A 15,584-nucleotide genomic window follows, 5' to 3' on the forward strand; every position below is an offset into this window, starting at 1 on the left:
GACAAGAGAAATTCCATCTTGCTTTCAAATGCCTGGAAGTCACATCCTCGCCTATCAGTGGAGTGAACTCCAAAACCCACCAAGAACAAAATGTTACTGCCCTAACCCTGAGCTATATGGAGCTTACAGAAGATCAGCTATGCTCCATTGATGACTTGAAAATGCTTTAAAAGCCTCAGGTTTGGAGTACAAAAAACTATGCTCACCTAATAACAGTCCATAAGAGTAAACAAGGGTTTACCTTGAATGACTCCCAGCCTGGGCTGGGCTCCCTGTACAACCACAGACAAGTCAGTAGCTCTCCCAAGTCAGGACTGAGCACAAACCAAAACGCACCTTTCTACACAGCTTAACCCCACACAGCACCACAGATGGATGGTTTTTAATGCTGCCGTAACAAATTAGCAGCAGTACCTCAATTAGGTCAGAAGTCAACAGCTGAGCACTGGATATTAGCACACGCGTTTAATTAGCACAGCAACCAGAAGTATAAGAACAAGTTCAAAAGAATAACTGGAAACTTGCACTCCATTACAGAAGTTGCTTATTGTGTCTGAACTCAGTGCTGTAAGCACGAGTTGTGTGGTCAGCCCCATCACCTGCTACAGCACACACGTGCACTGCATCAGTACACACAGAACCCCCTCAGCACTATCAGACTGTGACTTTACAGACGTGTTTTCCTTAACAGATCCCCCATCAGGGGATTTTCGGTATCCCCTGGTGGAAAGAAGGAGCTGGAGCTCTCTGCAAATGCTTGCAGTGAATTTGGGGGTTGTGTAACTGGTAGCAGTGAAGGCAGAGGCACGCATCCGATCAGCACATAGCTGGTCTCAGTTCTGATGGAGGTAAAATATATATCAGTATTTCCCTTCCAGAAGAAACCTGGCTTCTAATTGCAAAGCAGCGCTGATTCAATCCCAAAGCAGACTCAAAAGATGACAGCACAACCCCATTAATACAACCAGTGCCTTGTCCCTAGCTGTAATCAGTACTGCAGAGATAGGATAAAGGTGCAAAATCTGAACATGATAATCAACATTTCTACCCATGTAAAGCCATTCAAATCCCAGGTCGCTCCTGACTTTCAAAAACCCAAATCCAAATTATCTGAAGCAACAGGAGAGTGCAGCAGATGGGGAGGGGGCAGCAGCTGTGTTTCTCCTTTCCAGCAAAGGGACACCTGCCTATTAAAATTCTGCTAATACAAGTGTGTAGAACTGAAGCACAACTATGTATATTGTATCAAGCATGCCTACAACACTGCCTGATTTTCCTCTTTATAAAGGTAGAACTGCAGCCTTGTAGGTAGCTTCATGTTTTATGCAGAGCAGCACTCCCCACACAGCGCTCTCCTATGCTGCCCCTCTTCCCCTTTTCCAGAACACACACAGCACCAAAGTGATTCTTAACAAACCAAACTGAAGTCATCTCCTAAGTCCTTCACTTTAAAGACCATCACCTCTCAGCAGTGGGCATCATTCATACCTCTGGTCAACAGGTGACAACAAGCCTTGATTTTTCATGTCCATTACTGCTATCTGAGCCCTACCCAGGAACACCAGACAACTTCCACTGCATATCAAGAATAACACAGCAGGCAATCATCCCACAGTTTGCCATGTGGATACCCTCCAACCAACTGCTATACGGTACATACCATCAGTGAAAATGATGTCAGCAGTGTGAAATAGTTTCCAAGCCTATAACTTGGGAGGACCAAGACTGAAAATTAGTACCTGAGCAGAGCATAGGAAGCCTCACCACTGCATAAAACTGTCGGAGTATTCTATCATCAAATATGGGCAAGCGCCCATCTGCAGCGCCTTTTCATCCATGCATCCAACCCAAAAACTAAGGGCAAAAGGATCCAAGTGCTCATCCCAGATCAGCACCCCAAATACCCGCATCCCAACAGCTGCTATCAGCAGCAGCCAGAAGAGCACGGCCTTACTGAGAGGGAGCGATAAGCTCACAGTCAAAACACCACCAAATGCCCTGTAAATCTCAAAGCGTGACCCAAGTCAGCTGCTAAACAAACCTGACAGATGTTAAAGGCTACAGAAACCAGTGTCCTTCACTGGTGTTAGCTGGTGATAGCTGTGCTATCTCCCAAAACAGGCACGGACAGAGCGCGCGCTTAAGGACAAGGAATGAGATGACCAGCACAAAAAGTAACTGCACCACACTCAGCCCAAGCACATTTCTGAGTGCCAAGCAAAACAGAACACCACTAAAATGAACTGCAAACCAGTAACGTGCTCAGAAGCTATTCAAACATACACACAGCAAAAATGTATTTGTCTTCTGATACGCAGCTGTCCTTGGAAGTTCTGGGGGGTTGGGATGTGGGTTTAAGGCAGTCCCAACACAGCCAGCAGAGCTTCTCAATTAGCTACCGTAGGATATATGCACCAGGAGACCAAATTTAGTGTTCAACATATCCATGTGAACCACCAGAGGTTTCTTGATTCAATTCAGTAAATTGACATATAATTTAGGAATGAGGATAAAATATTAAACTGCTTCTGAAAACAGAGGAATATGCCCTGATTACTATACAGGGACTCTGGAAAAGCTACAAGGAATCTAGCTGCCGTTGTGCATACCTCTGTCTTGCCCAGCAATGTCATTCACCCCCTGTACTTCCTTCAGACTTAGTTCAGTGAATGAACTGCTCTTGAGGGAGAGGAAAATGACAGTGAGAGCAGCAGATCCTTCAAAATCAACATGAAAGGAGGTGCTTTACAAATAGAGGGAAAACTCATAGCTGGGATGCACCTTTTGTGTTGACAGAGGAAACCATGCTCTGCCTTCAGACTTCCACAGCCAATCCAAGTCAGTATGAGAAAGCCCAAGTCAGCAGGACTCAGAGTTGCTGACTTTTGGTAAGCATGAATGGCACATAATATAGGGGGAGAGGCCAGGAAAGCATTGCTGAAGGCATTTAAAAAAAAAAAAGAAGTGTTATTTTTAACACCACATTTTAAGACATCGAGGCCCTAAAGCAAAATGGTTAGAACAGTTGCTTCCATCTGTGTTCTGATAGTGCATGAAGAGTTTTCAGAGGTTGGGTACGCGAGGCCAGTACAGCAAAAGAGGCAGATCCCAGGAAAGGAAGCTCACCTACAGCAAACCAACATAGGAGGGGTGAGTTTATTCATCCATTATGCTGAAGAGCTGGAAATGGAAACATCCTGTACGGCCCTTTTCAGGTCAGCGTGAGCACACACAAAAAACCCAACAGAAGATTCACTCTCACAGTGAGTGACTGGAAAGCAGACTGGTGGAAACTGATGGTATCTTCCACCTCCGCTCCCTACCCATAAAACGTCCCTATAACTTGCATTGTTGCATGGTTTTGCAAAGAGGGAGCAAAGTCAGATCCAGATCCACTCCTGTGACTTTTCTCCTTCACTGAAGCTTCCGTGCTTTTCCAACCACAGAGGCTGATCGGTGAGGTCCCACCTTTCCTGGCAGTCCCTACCACGCTTGTGTCCTCAGCTATGGACGTACACCTGCAAAATTAACAGCAGGCAGAAATGCTTGCAAAATACATCACGCCCACTGCCGCAGCCTTGGAGGCCTATAAAGGCTTAAAAATGAAAAGAATAATCTTTAAAACAGACTGACAGCCTCATTTACCAAACATTCTGGTTTGAAAAAAAAAAAAAGAGGGAAAAAGAAAAAAAAAGAGAAGATTAGAAGATTCACATTCAGAAGGAGTTAGAAGCTAAAAATAACCAGCCAGCTGCAATTCCCACCTTATGTGGCCAGGCAGAAGTGCTTTGTTCTCCCCCTCCCCAAGCACACACATGCTCACTTCCTTCTTCATTGCAACATCAGAAGCTGAACTTGATGCTAACAAGCCACAAAGTCCTGCCCAGAATTTAAAGTCACGCCCCAGTGGTTACACAAAGCTCTTCATACAAGGAAAAAAAAATAAAATAAAAATCAATGTACTCAACTTCAGTTAATATTTTAATCCCCAAGACATTCGGACTGCTCACAGATCAGAACAGTAATTTTCATTCGAGGCTCCCTCTACTCGGATGTCTCATTAAAAAAATAACAAACCATGAAGTAACCCAGCTTGCTGCACAATGTGAGCTCCTTTAGCTAACTGCTCTGTCATACAGAGACCAAACCCTCCTGAACACGCAACTTTTAGGTATATTTAGTCTTCACTTTTTTCCTAAAAACATAAAAAGGGAAGGCAGCAGCAGTGGGCGGGGAGGAGAAAAAAATAAACCTAGGCTGATACAGAAGTAAAATTCAACTGTGCAGGAGACATGCTGCTCCTAAAAGGAGGTCCCAGATAGCACAGTAGATGTACAAAAGAAGCAAAGGGCCTCCAGAAGGTGAGCCCAGCTTCCAGTGCAAAGGCAATGTGTTCCTCTGTGCCCTGCCTGCTCACAGAGGCAGCATGCACTTATGAACAGAAAAATCCCAGCTTGTCCCCTGAGACGAAGAGAAAGCAGAAAAAGTGGCATACATCAGTCATTCGTGCTGCAGTACTGAAAAACACAACTCAAACCTCCCTCAGCCCAGGAGATGGCTCTGGGCAATGAAGCTCCATCACCCTCCAGAGGGATGGCACTTGTCACGTACCCGCAGCACAGGAGCATACTGCAGGTAAATGCAGCTCCTTGGCCTCTAAGCAACCACCAAGGACAAAAGCTTAGGTTTAAATACCATTTCACTTTATTTATTACTAATTAAAAAACAAAACAAAAAAAAAAACAAAACACTACCACAAAACAGCTCTGTGCGAGCTTTGCAACAGCTTCCTTAGATCAGCCTTCCACCAGAGGAGGTAGAATGCCCTGCAAACCCCCTCAACCAACTGTACCAGCAAACACTTGTGGTTGTGCAGTGCTGGCAGTCAGCACTAGGAAGTTCCTTATGCCAGGCTGCCAAGATAAGAGCCATAACTGCAAGTCCACAGCCTCACCAGCCCCTGTGCAGCTTTCAAGCTGCAGGAACACAAAACCATACAGATACAAAGGGAGCTTCATTCAGATGCTTGGCAAACGTACCAGGAGCCCTTAACTTACAAAAGGCAATGCAAACAAAGCTTTCTTTAAAGCAAGTGGGAAGACAGAGATCACAAACGCGAAAGCTCTTCGACTTCCTCCCTTTGCACTCTTGAGACTCACCCACATCTGCACCAACAACAGCTGCAGGCACCCTGTGGATGGGGAGGCCTTGCCACCAGCAGCCAGCTGTCCTTTCCCTGCCGTGTTTTCCTCTTCACACATCTGCCACAAACTCCCTGGATGGCTGTGGAAGCCAGGTGTGCTTGGCAATGGCAAGGTTTCTGCTGCACTGCACTGCTTACTGAAGAGCTGTCCTCTTTTGCATCCATAGAACAGGCTGTTTGAAGAAAACTGGTGCTTCCTTTCCTGATTGCAGGCCCATTCTTACAGACTCCAAGTAATCCTCACCTTCCAGGAACACACAGGACTGAGTACTTAGAAACAATTTTTCACCTGTGCCCCAGCGCACAGTGCCAAGCCCCAGCATTTTTAAAGCCATCGCATACCTACAGCATGAAATAAAACTGCATTTGTCAGGATCTGTTTGCTTACTTATCATCCAGTCAATACTGGCAGTGCTTACAAGACAAGCATTTTGCTTTCGTTTTTCCCTACTTTTTATGGCAGCGATATTTTTCTATGTAAGCTATAAAACTATGAATGTGCAACGAAGTATGTCAGCCTTCCAAAAGAGCCCTTCCTTATGCTACCAAAGCCAAACACAAATTTCCTTCTAAAAAAATGCAGGTGCAAATATTGTATGTAAAGCTCCAAACTTGGGTCTCCTATAGAAGAAAACTTCAGAAAATGAGGCAAAACATGAGCAAGAAGGGGATTTCCCACCCAAGTCTTCCAGCGCAACCTGCAGTCCCTGACAGTACATATGCTTCCAGCCCAGGCTCATGCAGAAGAAATGGAAAGCAAAACCTCCCAACTAACTCAGCAAGTCAAACTGAGCAATGCTATGGGGCTCTTCTCTGTTTGCTTTCACAGATTACTGCTGCTGCAACAGAGCAGTATGGCAGCCTCCCAGCCCCGTCCTCTTTCCACATCTGAACTTTCACATCCCAAGTCCAAGGGTTTGCTGCACAGTATGGATATTCTGCAGCTGGATCAGCTTCCTGCTGACACCAACCTGAGCCCAAACAGCTCAGCAACACAAAGGAGAAGCTCCAACAGATGGGTTTTCATCAACACCTGCACCAGCTTGAATTCATCCCAACTTACAGCCTCATGAGTTCAATGTCAGTTTCACGCTCCCAAAATGCAGAACCCTTTGCTCCTGAAGCATGAGTGTCAGCGGGAACCTGACTTTCTATTTTAATCAGTACAATCTGTCAAGTTGCAGACAACAGTTTACATACATCACAAAGAGATGAAACCCCACAGGCAAATAAAACTAAGGATAGAGTTAGGCCTCACATTCAAAGGCTCTGTCTTGAGTTCAAGTACAAGAGCACAGTGCCACTGAATTTTAAGAAAGTTATTAAAGTTTAATAGCATAAGATATCTGGCCTTCCCTCGAATAGGCTTTCTCCTTTTCTTGCACAGTTACTTGCTACTATGCTCACTGAAGGGATACGATTCTACTATCAAATAAACTAAAAACCACAATGGGAACGTCTGCACAAAAGTGTCAGTTTGTCAGAAGACAGCCTGAGCCTGAAGGCTGCCAAATCTTAGGAGGTTTTTACATCTGCTTTACAGCTCTTAATATCAGGTAGCAGAATTTATGTGTTGCCCAATTGAAAACTGAACAAAACAGAGAAATTCCTAAGTGAGAACATGGCAGATAAAGAGGAAAATTTCAGTGGAATATATAAGACTGCTTTCGACAAGAAGGCGCTGAGGGCTCGCTAGTGGCACAGTAAGCAATCGTGCCATGTCAAGCTGCCAAAATTCACTGAGGCTAGGGCCTGACCTGCATGCAAATCCAGTCGCAAAACAGAACTGAAGAGCTCCGGGTGGATGCAAACCTCAGTGCATCCCCTTGGGTCCTGCTCCACAGCTCCGGTACTGCACCTATCCTGGATAATTGAGGGTGAAGCAGGAGCAGCCACTATCATCTCTTCAGCTATTAAGGCTCCGTAATGAACGCTCTAACAACAAGCCAGGTGGAACCAGCCCTCCCCTTGCGAGGGCTTCAGCCATAATGAGCCCCTTGAACATTCCTGCAGTGTTTTCTGCAGATCTCACAGCATGAGGCTACTGACTGTGCTCTCACAGTCTTCTGAGGCAGCGATTAGTCAACATTTTTTTCCCCTCCATTTAAATACAGATAAAAAACACCGAGGCAGAAAGCTAGCAAACGATCGCCCCGTGGATACGCAGCTGAGTGCTGGCATGCAGAATCCAGATCTTCCAGATTCCAGACCCGTCATCAGCCAAGAGGCCATCATTACCAAGAAAGAAATTAGTTTGCTCTTATAAATAGCGTTTGAATACAAGTCTTGCTGTGAGCAGCTGACTTCACACACAGCAGTGCCATGAGAACAGGGTAGCCCCCTGCTCTCCATTTCTGGGCCTGGGAGCCCTGGGGTGGGCCCAGCACACCGAGAAGCAGGAAAACTGATGAAAAACCTAAACTGCCCTTCTAGAAACACCTGTTGCCCAGGAAAAAGGGACAACACACAAGATTCAGTCAGCAGTTTCTGTCCTGCTTTACTCTGATGTGGTGGCTGCAAGGCACACCTGAGATGCGCCCCATCTCCGGTGATCGTTGGTCGGCTTTCATCATTTGAACTGCTCCCATTGGATATCAGCCATTTCTGCAGCTCTCAAACGCAGATTCTGATTTGTGACACATCCACGTGGTGCTACAAAGGCGCTGTGCTGGCTTACAGCTGCTACCATAGCAGCAGGCCTGCTCCTGGACTGCATTTCTCACAGCACGATGCTATCACAGAAGCACTGCTGGGCTCAAGGCAGCCCCTGCACTCTGCTTCTGGAGGAGCCCAACCTGATTCGGAATTAAATACGCAAAAAATAAAAGAATAAAATCACTCCCGTTGTTACCCTTTTGTTCTAGTTGTAGGTATCTGCATTACTACCTCCTGCCCTCCCTCCTGCCCCAACAACAGCAGCTCCACAGCCAGAACGGGAGCTCTCCCTCGATGGGAAGAGCCAAAAATTGGAAAGCTGTCACCTCCTCTGGGGACCCTGGAGGAAGCAGCAGATGAATTCACACATGAGAAACAACTGTCCAAGTGGAAGAGCATGCTGGACTGCTTCTCATTTCTACTCCTCACTTTAGGAGAGACATAAACTCCTCCTTTATTAGGTTGCCTGCTTCACAACGAACCCAATATCTCTGCTATGAAGGAAACATGCCTCTCCCTCTTCTGCTGGAGGTTCAGCTCTTCATGTAGAAGAGTCAAAATTCATTGCATCCTCCCCAGGATGAGGCAACTGACAGCATTAGTATGCACTGAAGCACCGCCTGGCTGTGCGGAGCGGATGAGACCTGACTCTTAACAGAGGCTGTTTCCATCCCAGCTCACATTTAGGTCTCAATTATCTTATCTACTCCGCCACTTGCAGACTTTCCAGATAAGCCCTGTGTTTTCCCCCCTCTTTTGAAAGAAGCTTAAAGTTCAGATCGAAACCTCAACCATCGCTGACTTCAAAAACGCTATAGCCTGAAATAAATTTTAGTTTAATAGTTTTGAAACATATTCTCTACCCAGGTTAGAACTGAAACCCAGAGCTAGCTGATAGGCTATGTGAGTTTTAATAGAGGCAGTACGTTCTGCAAGCAAAGAGGCGATATCTTCCCAATTCCAGTCTATCCCCATCGTTTAGGTCACTGAGCAGTTCATCTGAAGTTGAGAAACTGCCTAAGAGTTGGGAGGGGAAAAAAAGCCTGTCTTCCTTTTCCAATCTGTGACTAAGAATGAGGCAAGCAAAGGGAGGATCTGAGATCCTGAAGGTGATGGTAACAAGAGGTCATTAGTTAATTCCCTCAACTATAGATAACACTTCCTGTTATTAAATAAGATCAGTTTGTAGTGATGTCAGTTTCTTCCCCTCTAATGGTTACAGCACACTGAAATTTCGGTCAGAATAAGTAAACGCAGAACAAACGATGGCAGTCCCAAATTCGCCATGAAGTCATTAATCAAATCATTTTGAAAAAGCTCAATAAATGCACTCCTGCAACCAGGGACTAATGATGAGTATTACTGCAGCACCTCCAGTATGTTGCAGTGAGCACTACAAAGTCATGGCCAAAGTGGTGCCGATATTACGATCACCTGAAAGATGAATAGTTAAGAAATGCAGGAGAGCTCCAGGAAACCAAGGGCTGGAAGTTACAGCCTCTACCTGCCCTTCTGCACACTTTCCCTGGTGCACTGGAGGAACCAAGGTGAGCATTTATTGCCTCCACCCACAGCACTGAAGAAAAGCAAACCTCCCTCAGTCATACAAAGACTGAAGAGAAGGAAGATGCTCTGGCCAACAAAACAGGAAGAAAGCCATATATTCACAGAAGGCAATGCACTCAGAGCTGTGTTAGTAGCACAAACAAATCACAGCTCCCAATGAGTTCATACATTTTGCTGCAGCGCAACAGCAGCAATCACTGGTTTTATAAGAGTGCTGTTTTCATTTAGAGGAGTTATTTCAGAGTTTAGCACCACAATGTCATGCATCCAACACAACCCGGCAGCCTGGGCTGTTTACAAAGCTTTCTGCTCAGCGTTAGACTGAAAACCTAAACTTTTTGCTGTGTAATAAATCAAATGAGCGCTCTGTGTCCCACATTTCTCAGCAGTGCCATATGCTCCGTTACGAAGAAGGAAAACATCATCTCAACATGAATCATCAGTGACCATATTCTTGTAAACCTGGCTTGAACACAGCGTGCAAGGTCAGCCCCAAGTCAACCTGCTCAATTTCACGCCACATTCTGTGCAGAGCACTCTCAAATCAATTACTTAAAGCAAAGAAATAGAAATTTCATGGAGAAGCTGAGGATAACATTTGCAGCGCTCCAGAAGCTGAGTCGCTACGCACAAATATTTGGCACGTGTTCATCAGTTCCACTCCAGTGAGAACATCCTGGTCATCAAACAGCGATGGTACCTGGAAGTCATAAAGCCTTTCATCCTGAACTGCTTAATGTATGTGGAAATGCACACACTGCACAGCAGCTGCGCACATGAGGACTCGTAGATAGCCCAGCATCACCAATAGCAAATGACAGCAGAACAAGGTGCAGCTCAGGGTGAGCTCGCTGCTCACTACAAGTTACCAATGGAGATCAGTTCACACAAGAGAGTTAGGCACTTTAACTTTGCCCAATTAACCCCACGCTCCAGCTGTGCCTAATCAGCGATGCTCAGAAGGACAGATTGAAATTAATACGCTGTACCAACTGTGAGAATGTCCTTATTTGAAAGCCTCTGGTAGCTAAGCAGTAAGGCATGCAACCGCGTGTTCCCACATAGCTATTGGTTTCATTACATCTGAAATAAACCAGAGTCCATTCTGACCTAATATTCAGGGTGGGGAAAAACTGTAATTACATCAACATCAAGCTATTACCTGTTCAAGGGAACAAGTGCTTGCTTCATTAACAACTCGGACAAACTTGTTTTGTAAGCTCCCTATATTAAATGCGAAATTTCCCTGTCCCTACAAATTAAACTAACAATTTCTTACACAAAGGGAAAGTCCAGCGAGTGAATGCCAGGAGGAGCGTGTAAACATGAAAACTTCCAAAATGTCCAAATTCAGCACATCCTTTCGCCAGCCTCAGTATGACAAGCTTACCCAGGACACCTAGACAAAATCCCTTCCAGAATCTCTTTGAAATCACTATACATCTATTTGTACCAGCAGCACTCCTGGCCTTTGCAATCTGAGAGCAGATCCTTAAAGACATCTTTAACATTTCTGACAAACGAAAGACTGGTTGGATAGTTGAAGAGAATAAGTACTGCAGGTTGTGTTGGAAGTGTGATCCTTTAATGCTGTGGACTGGGGCTTTAGGAAGAGTCATGGGAGCTCACGTGGCGTCACAACTAACAAGGAGGGCACTCCGATCTCCAGCAACCTTCAATGGCTCCGGAGATGGAAGACCACACCCCATTAATTTACTTTAATTTCTATTTCAACTTTCCTCCTCATTAATTAGGAGCTGAGGTTCACACAGATTACAGCTCCTGCCATGCAATCCCAATGATGACTTTAGGTGGTGCGTGCCATACAATCAAGTTCTGTGCGCTGAGATGCGGCCACAGCAGATTGAAATGAGAAGCCTGAATGTCTGCTACCTGTGAAACAGTCAGAGAGGTTACACAGGGAGAGGGATTCCCTTTTTCTTCCTTAAGACATCCGTAGATTCATCCAGAGGCAACATACACGTATGAGAGCAGCGCTTTCTAAAGCACACATCACCCAATGAATCAAAAAGAAAGCTCAGCACTGTGATTGCAGCGAACGATAAGAGGGCAGCGCCGGGAGGACACATAGCCACCCTCGGAAGCAGCAACGCAACCGCGCGTTCATTGCACAGCGCTCAGCCAAAGGCAATCAAATCACCCTGCTCGGATCGACGGCCTTCAAATAAGGAAGTAGCCCGTTAATAATAAGCGTGACAGCTTTTCGGCTGCTTTTCCACCCCCCACCTCCCCCCACCCGTGTCGTGTAAAAGCACACCCACAAGAAAAAGTGAAAGCCCCCGGCTGTTGCAGGGCAGAGGGGAGCAGAGCAGCCCGTGTTCTCCCGCAATCCGACGGCAGAGGAGCGCTCCGCCGGGCCGTGCGCTGACAGACGCAACTCACCGCGCGGCAAACAGGGCACAGCGACCTGACAGCACCCGCGGACAGCGCGGAGAGATGCGGGGGATCGCAGCCCGCAAGCCGACGGCGGGTGCACGAAGCAGCGAGCTGTCAGCCGCTCGTGCTCACGGTCGGAAACAAAGTTTGCGAGCAGAACGGCGCGGTCCTCACCGCCGGCACCGCCATCCACGTGCTCCGCGGCTCCGCGCATCAAACCGACCGGCACCGCCAACAGAACGGGACGCGGCGCTCCGCGCACCGCAGCGCTGACGGACGCTGGAAAACCCGCGAGCGGAGCCGGGCGGCAACGGCACGATGGTGGCACCGCTCCCGCCGGACTCTCCCCGCCTAACTTCCCGTCGCCGCACGGCGTCGCAGCCCCGAACCCCGCCGCCTCTCACCTGGTGCCGGCCAGCGGCCGCGGGCCACGTCCGCGCGGAGCGGGCAGCAGGCAGCGGGCGGGAGGAGGGCCGGCCCGGCCCCGCCGCTTCCTGCCACGGCCCCGCCGCCGCCCGGGGCGCGGCTCCCTGCTGCCAGGCGCGGCCAATCGCTCGGCGCTCGGCTCGTCGCCCTGCCGCCGCGCTCGCCGCGGGCGGGAAAGAGGAGGGGAGTGGCATCGGCGCTCGGCCGCGCGGCCCGGCACGAGCTGAGGGCGCCTCGGCCATCGATCGCGGGGGGGGAGTGGGGGGAGGGCGCTCGGCGCTCGATTGGTTCGCCTGCGCAGCCCGGCCGGTGGGATGAGGGGGGCGGCGGAGATCGGCGGGCGATTGGTTCCCCTGGGGGGGTTAGCCTGGGGGGGGGAGGGAGACCGGGAGTGGGCTTGGAGTTTATAGGGCCAGGTGTGTGAGGAAAGGCAGGGCTGTAAGGGGTGGGGTGTGTGAGGAGAGGGCTCTGGTTCGCTGTGGGGAGGCAGGTGTATGTAGAGTAAAGGCAGGCCTGTAAGGAGTCGGGGTGGGTGGGAAAGGAGAGTCAGGTTTATGGGCCTAGCTGTGTGTGAGGAAAGGCAGCCTGTGTACAGATGTGTGTGTGAACCTCAGGCCTATGGGGGACCGAGTGTGTGCGGAGGTGGTTTCATGCCTACCACAGGTTCAGGTGTGCAAGAGGAGTTTTCAGGGTCCATCACAGAGTGGCTCTGGGGCTTGCAGCAGCTGCTGGCATGTGGCAAAGCCTTGGTAAGGATGGGCTGCATCAGGAGGGGAGCTGTGGACTGCCCAGCCTGAGGGGGAAAGGCCTTGGAGGACGAGAAGCTTTAGTGGTGGCTGAAAGGCCTGGGTTAGGATGACTGCAGAGCAGAGAGACAGGGTAAGGTGGTGCAATGCTGTTCCTGCCATGCTTTGCAGTTTCCTATATGGAGGCAAACGTTCCTTTATAAATATAGAGACCTACACTGGCTTGTGTACTGGTCTCTGAGCATGTTGGTGATGGACAAAGCTGGAGGTCCAGAGCTGTGTGTTCTGCCCATGCCTCATGCAGCCTCGTGCTGGTGTGTCGCTGCTGGGCTGCCTTCCAGGGCCCTCGTGGTGCAGTCATTTCAAACCAAAGGTGTGGAAACTTGAAAGCAACATGTCCCAGGCTATGGGCAGCTGTGTTCTGTTCTACAAAGGCCAATATTACAGGTTTTCTGGTTATCTATTTCATATAAGAAACATGTTGCTGTGCTTTCTGTTTACAAAGACTGAACTTTGTAGCTTTTTTTTTTTTCTTCTCTGTTTCTTACAAATGGAAAGAAAAACAAAGAGCAGGGCCTCTGTGTCAGCTGCTTTGCAAATAGCTGATGCTGACAAAGCAGGATGCAGAAACCTTTCTTCAGACTGAGTGAATGTATGTCAAACAGTCAGTGAGTTGTGATGAGAAAAACAGTTTTTTATGAAAACATGAGCCAAGAACAACAGCTTGACAAAGAAGTTTAAACTTTCCCTGATAGCTCTTTGGGGCGTAGATAGTTAAGTTTCTGCATTTGTAAGGGAAACATGGCATTCCTTAAAGCTGAACCTCCTCCCTTGGGTTCCCACTGGATGCCTGAGAGATGACAGTATAGGGTGTCTCCAGAAGGCTAATATTAAACAGGAGGAATTGGTGTGGAGGGAGCAAGCAGCAAGTGAGATTCCAGTTTTGACCACAGAATGAGCTAAAACAATTTTGCATCAGCAACTCTATCCGGTTTCTTACTCATTCTCTGCACACAGCTCCTGCTGTTCAAAGGATTCCTCTGTGCCCTCACATTAGTGAATGCACCTGCCCTTTGTGTGCAAGCTTCCTCCTAAAGGGTAAATTTGCTTCAGACAAACAGAAAGTGCTGAGGCAGTGTAATGTGAGTTGAATTAACCTTGAAAGGGGAGCCCCAGCTCAGCCTTTCTGAATTTACCCAATCGCTGTCCACAGCAGCATGAGCAAGGCTGGCTGGGGAGCTGATGGGTGAACTGTGTGGACACATGGAAGAGATACAGGAAGGAAATGGAAAATAAATTGGGGGTTTAGCCAGAGTGCTGTTTCTAATTCTGCAGCTGTGCGAAGATGAGGAAGTGATTTGGGCAGTCCAAGCGCGGCCCCAGCAGTGCAGCTCCTGGGATGCAGCAGCAGCCACCGCACCCTTTCCTGTTCACCCTGCAGCCCTGTCAGCTCTTCTGCATCTGCCAGAGCCCTGTGGAAGGATTGCTTGTCTGCGTGCAGATGGCACTGGCACTGATGTGAGTGGCTGCAACGCTTACTGGTGTGGCAAGTTGAGTGCCCCCCAAAGGGATGTTGAGATCTGGGAGCTGCTCGCAGTTGCGCTGATGTTCAGCCATGTCTCTGCCTCATCTCCTGTAAGAGGCAATATTTACTTACGTAAAAAGGTTTAATACATGCTTTGCGTGGGTGTTCCAAGTTAAAAATTGTCAGTCAGTGCAAACAGATCTTGGATAAACTAGTGAAAAGCAAAGTGCATGAGCTGTGTTACTACTGCAGTTCTTTTCAGAACAGGGTATGTCCTGGTGCCCCCTGGGTTAACTAGTTTTAAACAGCACTGCACTCATCTTGAGTTTAGTCCTTCCTTACATAAAACCAATTCTGTTTTATTTCCTTCTCCTTGGTTAGCTGTTTGTAGTGTCCCAGTGAGTCAACAAGCCGTGCATTTGGGGAATGTCCAGGTGAGCATTCAGCACAGCTCTGCTAAGGGCACGGCCATAGTCAGTGCCTCCCAAGTGATGTGCAGCTGTGGGAAAGGGCACAGTGAAACACCTGGCCTGAAATAGCATGAGGCTTTTTCACGTTCATTAAGGCCACATAATTAACGTGGTCCCTGCATGTGAATCTCACTGCAGGATCCACACCTGGGTCCTTCAGATTGTAGCAGTGTCCTGCTGGAGAATAACCTGTCTGTGCCCATCTGCAGTGGGTTTGGACGCTTAGGAAAGCTGCGATTGACTGGCAGGGAGGAGTCTGATGAAAGCACGGAGGAACGAGGAAGACTTTTCTACACGGAGGAAAGCAGCAGGAAAGCTGTGCAAGCACTGGACCAGCCCACTTCCACTGGGCAGGGACGGTGCTGGGCATTGTGTTAGCGTGGGTGATAGCAGCTGGTGGCAGAACGTGACAACGTGCCTCTCGAGAGGTCCGACGTCTCCGCCCTCGCGGAGCATTGCGCTGCCGTGCGCGGGTCTCGAACCTGCAACTCAGTGAGTGACGCCGTGCCCGGGCCTCGAACCCGTGACCCCTCGGCAACCCACCGCGCCCAGCGCCCCCCACCCCATCAGGCCCCCTGTTAGTTGCCCGCCTGCAG

The 15,584-nt window shown here is 48.4% G+C and overlaps 2 protein-coding genes across 14 annotated transcripts in view; one reads left to right on the plus strand and one right to left on the minus strand.

Annotated features, from left to right (window-relative positions):
* The window catches only part of LOC125701534 (serine/threonine-protein kinase TAO3-like), a 42,305-nt gene extending 30,041 nt beyond the window's left edge, over nt 1-12,264 (minus strand). For 6 of the 9 annotated variants that reach the window (XR_007380277.1, XM_048963680.1, XM_048963686.1 and 3 more), the window contains exon 1: nt 12,226-12,264. The gene's annotated coding sequence lies outside the window, so the exon portion shown is untranslated. Of the gene's footprint in view, nt 1-1,660; nt 1,876-11,995; nt 12,166-12,225 lie in introns of those variants that run through there. The other 3 variants (XM_048963682.1, XM_048963679.1, XM_048963678.1) reach the window with 3 other exon arrangements.
* Nucleotides 12,265-12,651: 387 nt separating this feature from the next.
* LOC125701617 (uncharacterized) lies at nt 12,652-15,573 on the plus strand. 5 transcript variants are annotated; one of them, XR_007380302.1, is made up of 3 exons: nt 12,652-13,126; nt 14,900-14,952; nt 15,127-15,573. XR_007380302.1 is itself a non-coding variant. In XM_048963910.1 (3 exons), the coding sequence occupies exons 1-3, from the start codon at nt 12,802-12,804 to the stop codon at nt 15,364-15,366; spliced, it is 618 nt and encodes a 205-aa protein (XP_048819867.1). In that variant the 5' UTR covers nt 12,652-12,801; the 3' UTR covers nt 15,367-15,573. The 5 variants fall into 5 exon arrangements, 1 of the variants encoding a protein (XP_048819867.1); XM_048963910.1 differs by lacking the exon at nt 14,900-14,952 and adding an exon at nt 14,329-14,511 and having other exon boundaries at nt 12,652-12,996; XR_007380299.1 differs by having other exon boundaries at nt 12,652-14,952.
* Nucleotides 15,574-15,584: the final 11 nt, after the last annotated feature.

Source organism: Lagopus muta, chromosome 17 (genome assembly GCF_023343835.1).
Source record: "Lagopus muta isolate bLagMut1 chromosome 17, bLagMut1 primary, whole genome shotgun sequence".
Taxonomy (NCBI): domain Eukaryota; kingdom Metazoa; phylum Chordata; class Aves; order Galliformes; family Phasianidae; genus Lagopus; species Lagopus muta.

Excerpts from the sequence above, each read along its gene's own strand:
- LOC125701617 (XM_048963910.1), top strand. The coding sequence starts at position 12,802 with ATGGGCCTAGCTGTGTGTGAGGAAAGGCAGCCTGTGTACAGATGTGTG. Across the intron at positions 12,997-14,328 it reads TGGCATGTGGCAAAGCCTTG|CTGTGCGAAGATGAGGAAGT; the intron begins GTAAGGATGGGC and ends CTAATTCTGCAG. Across the intron at positions 14,512-15,126 it reads CAGATGGCACTGGCACTGAT|GATCCACACCTGGGTCCTTC; the intron begins GTGAGTGGCTGC and ends ATCTCACTGCAG.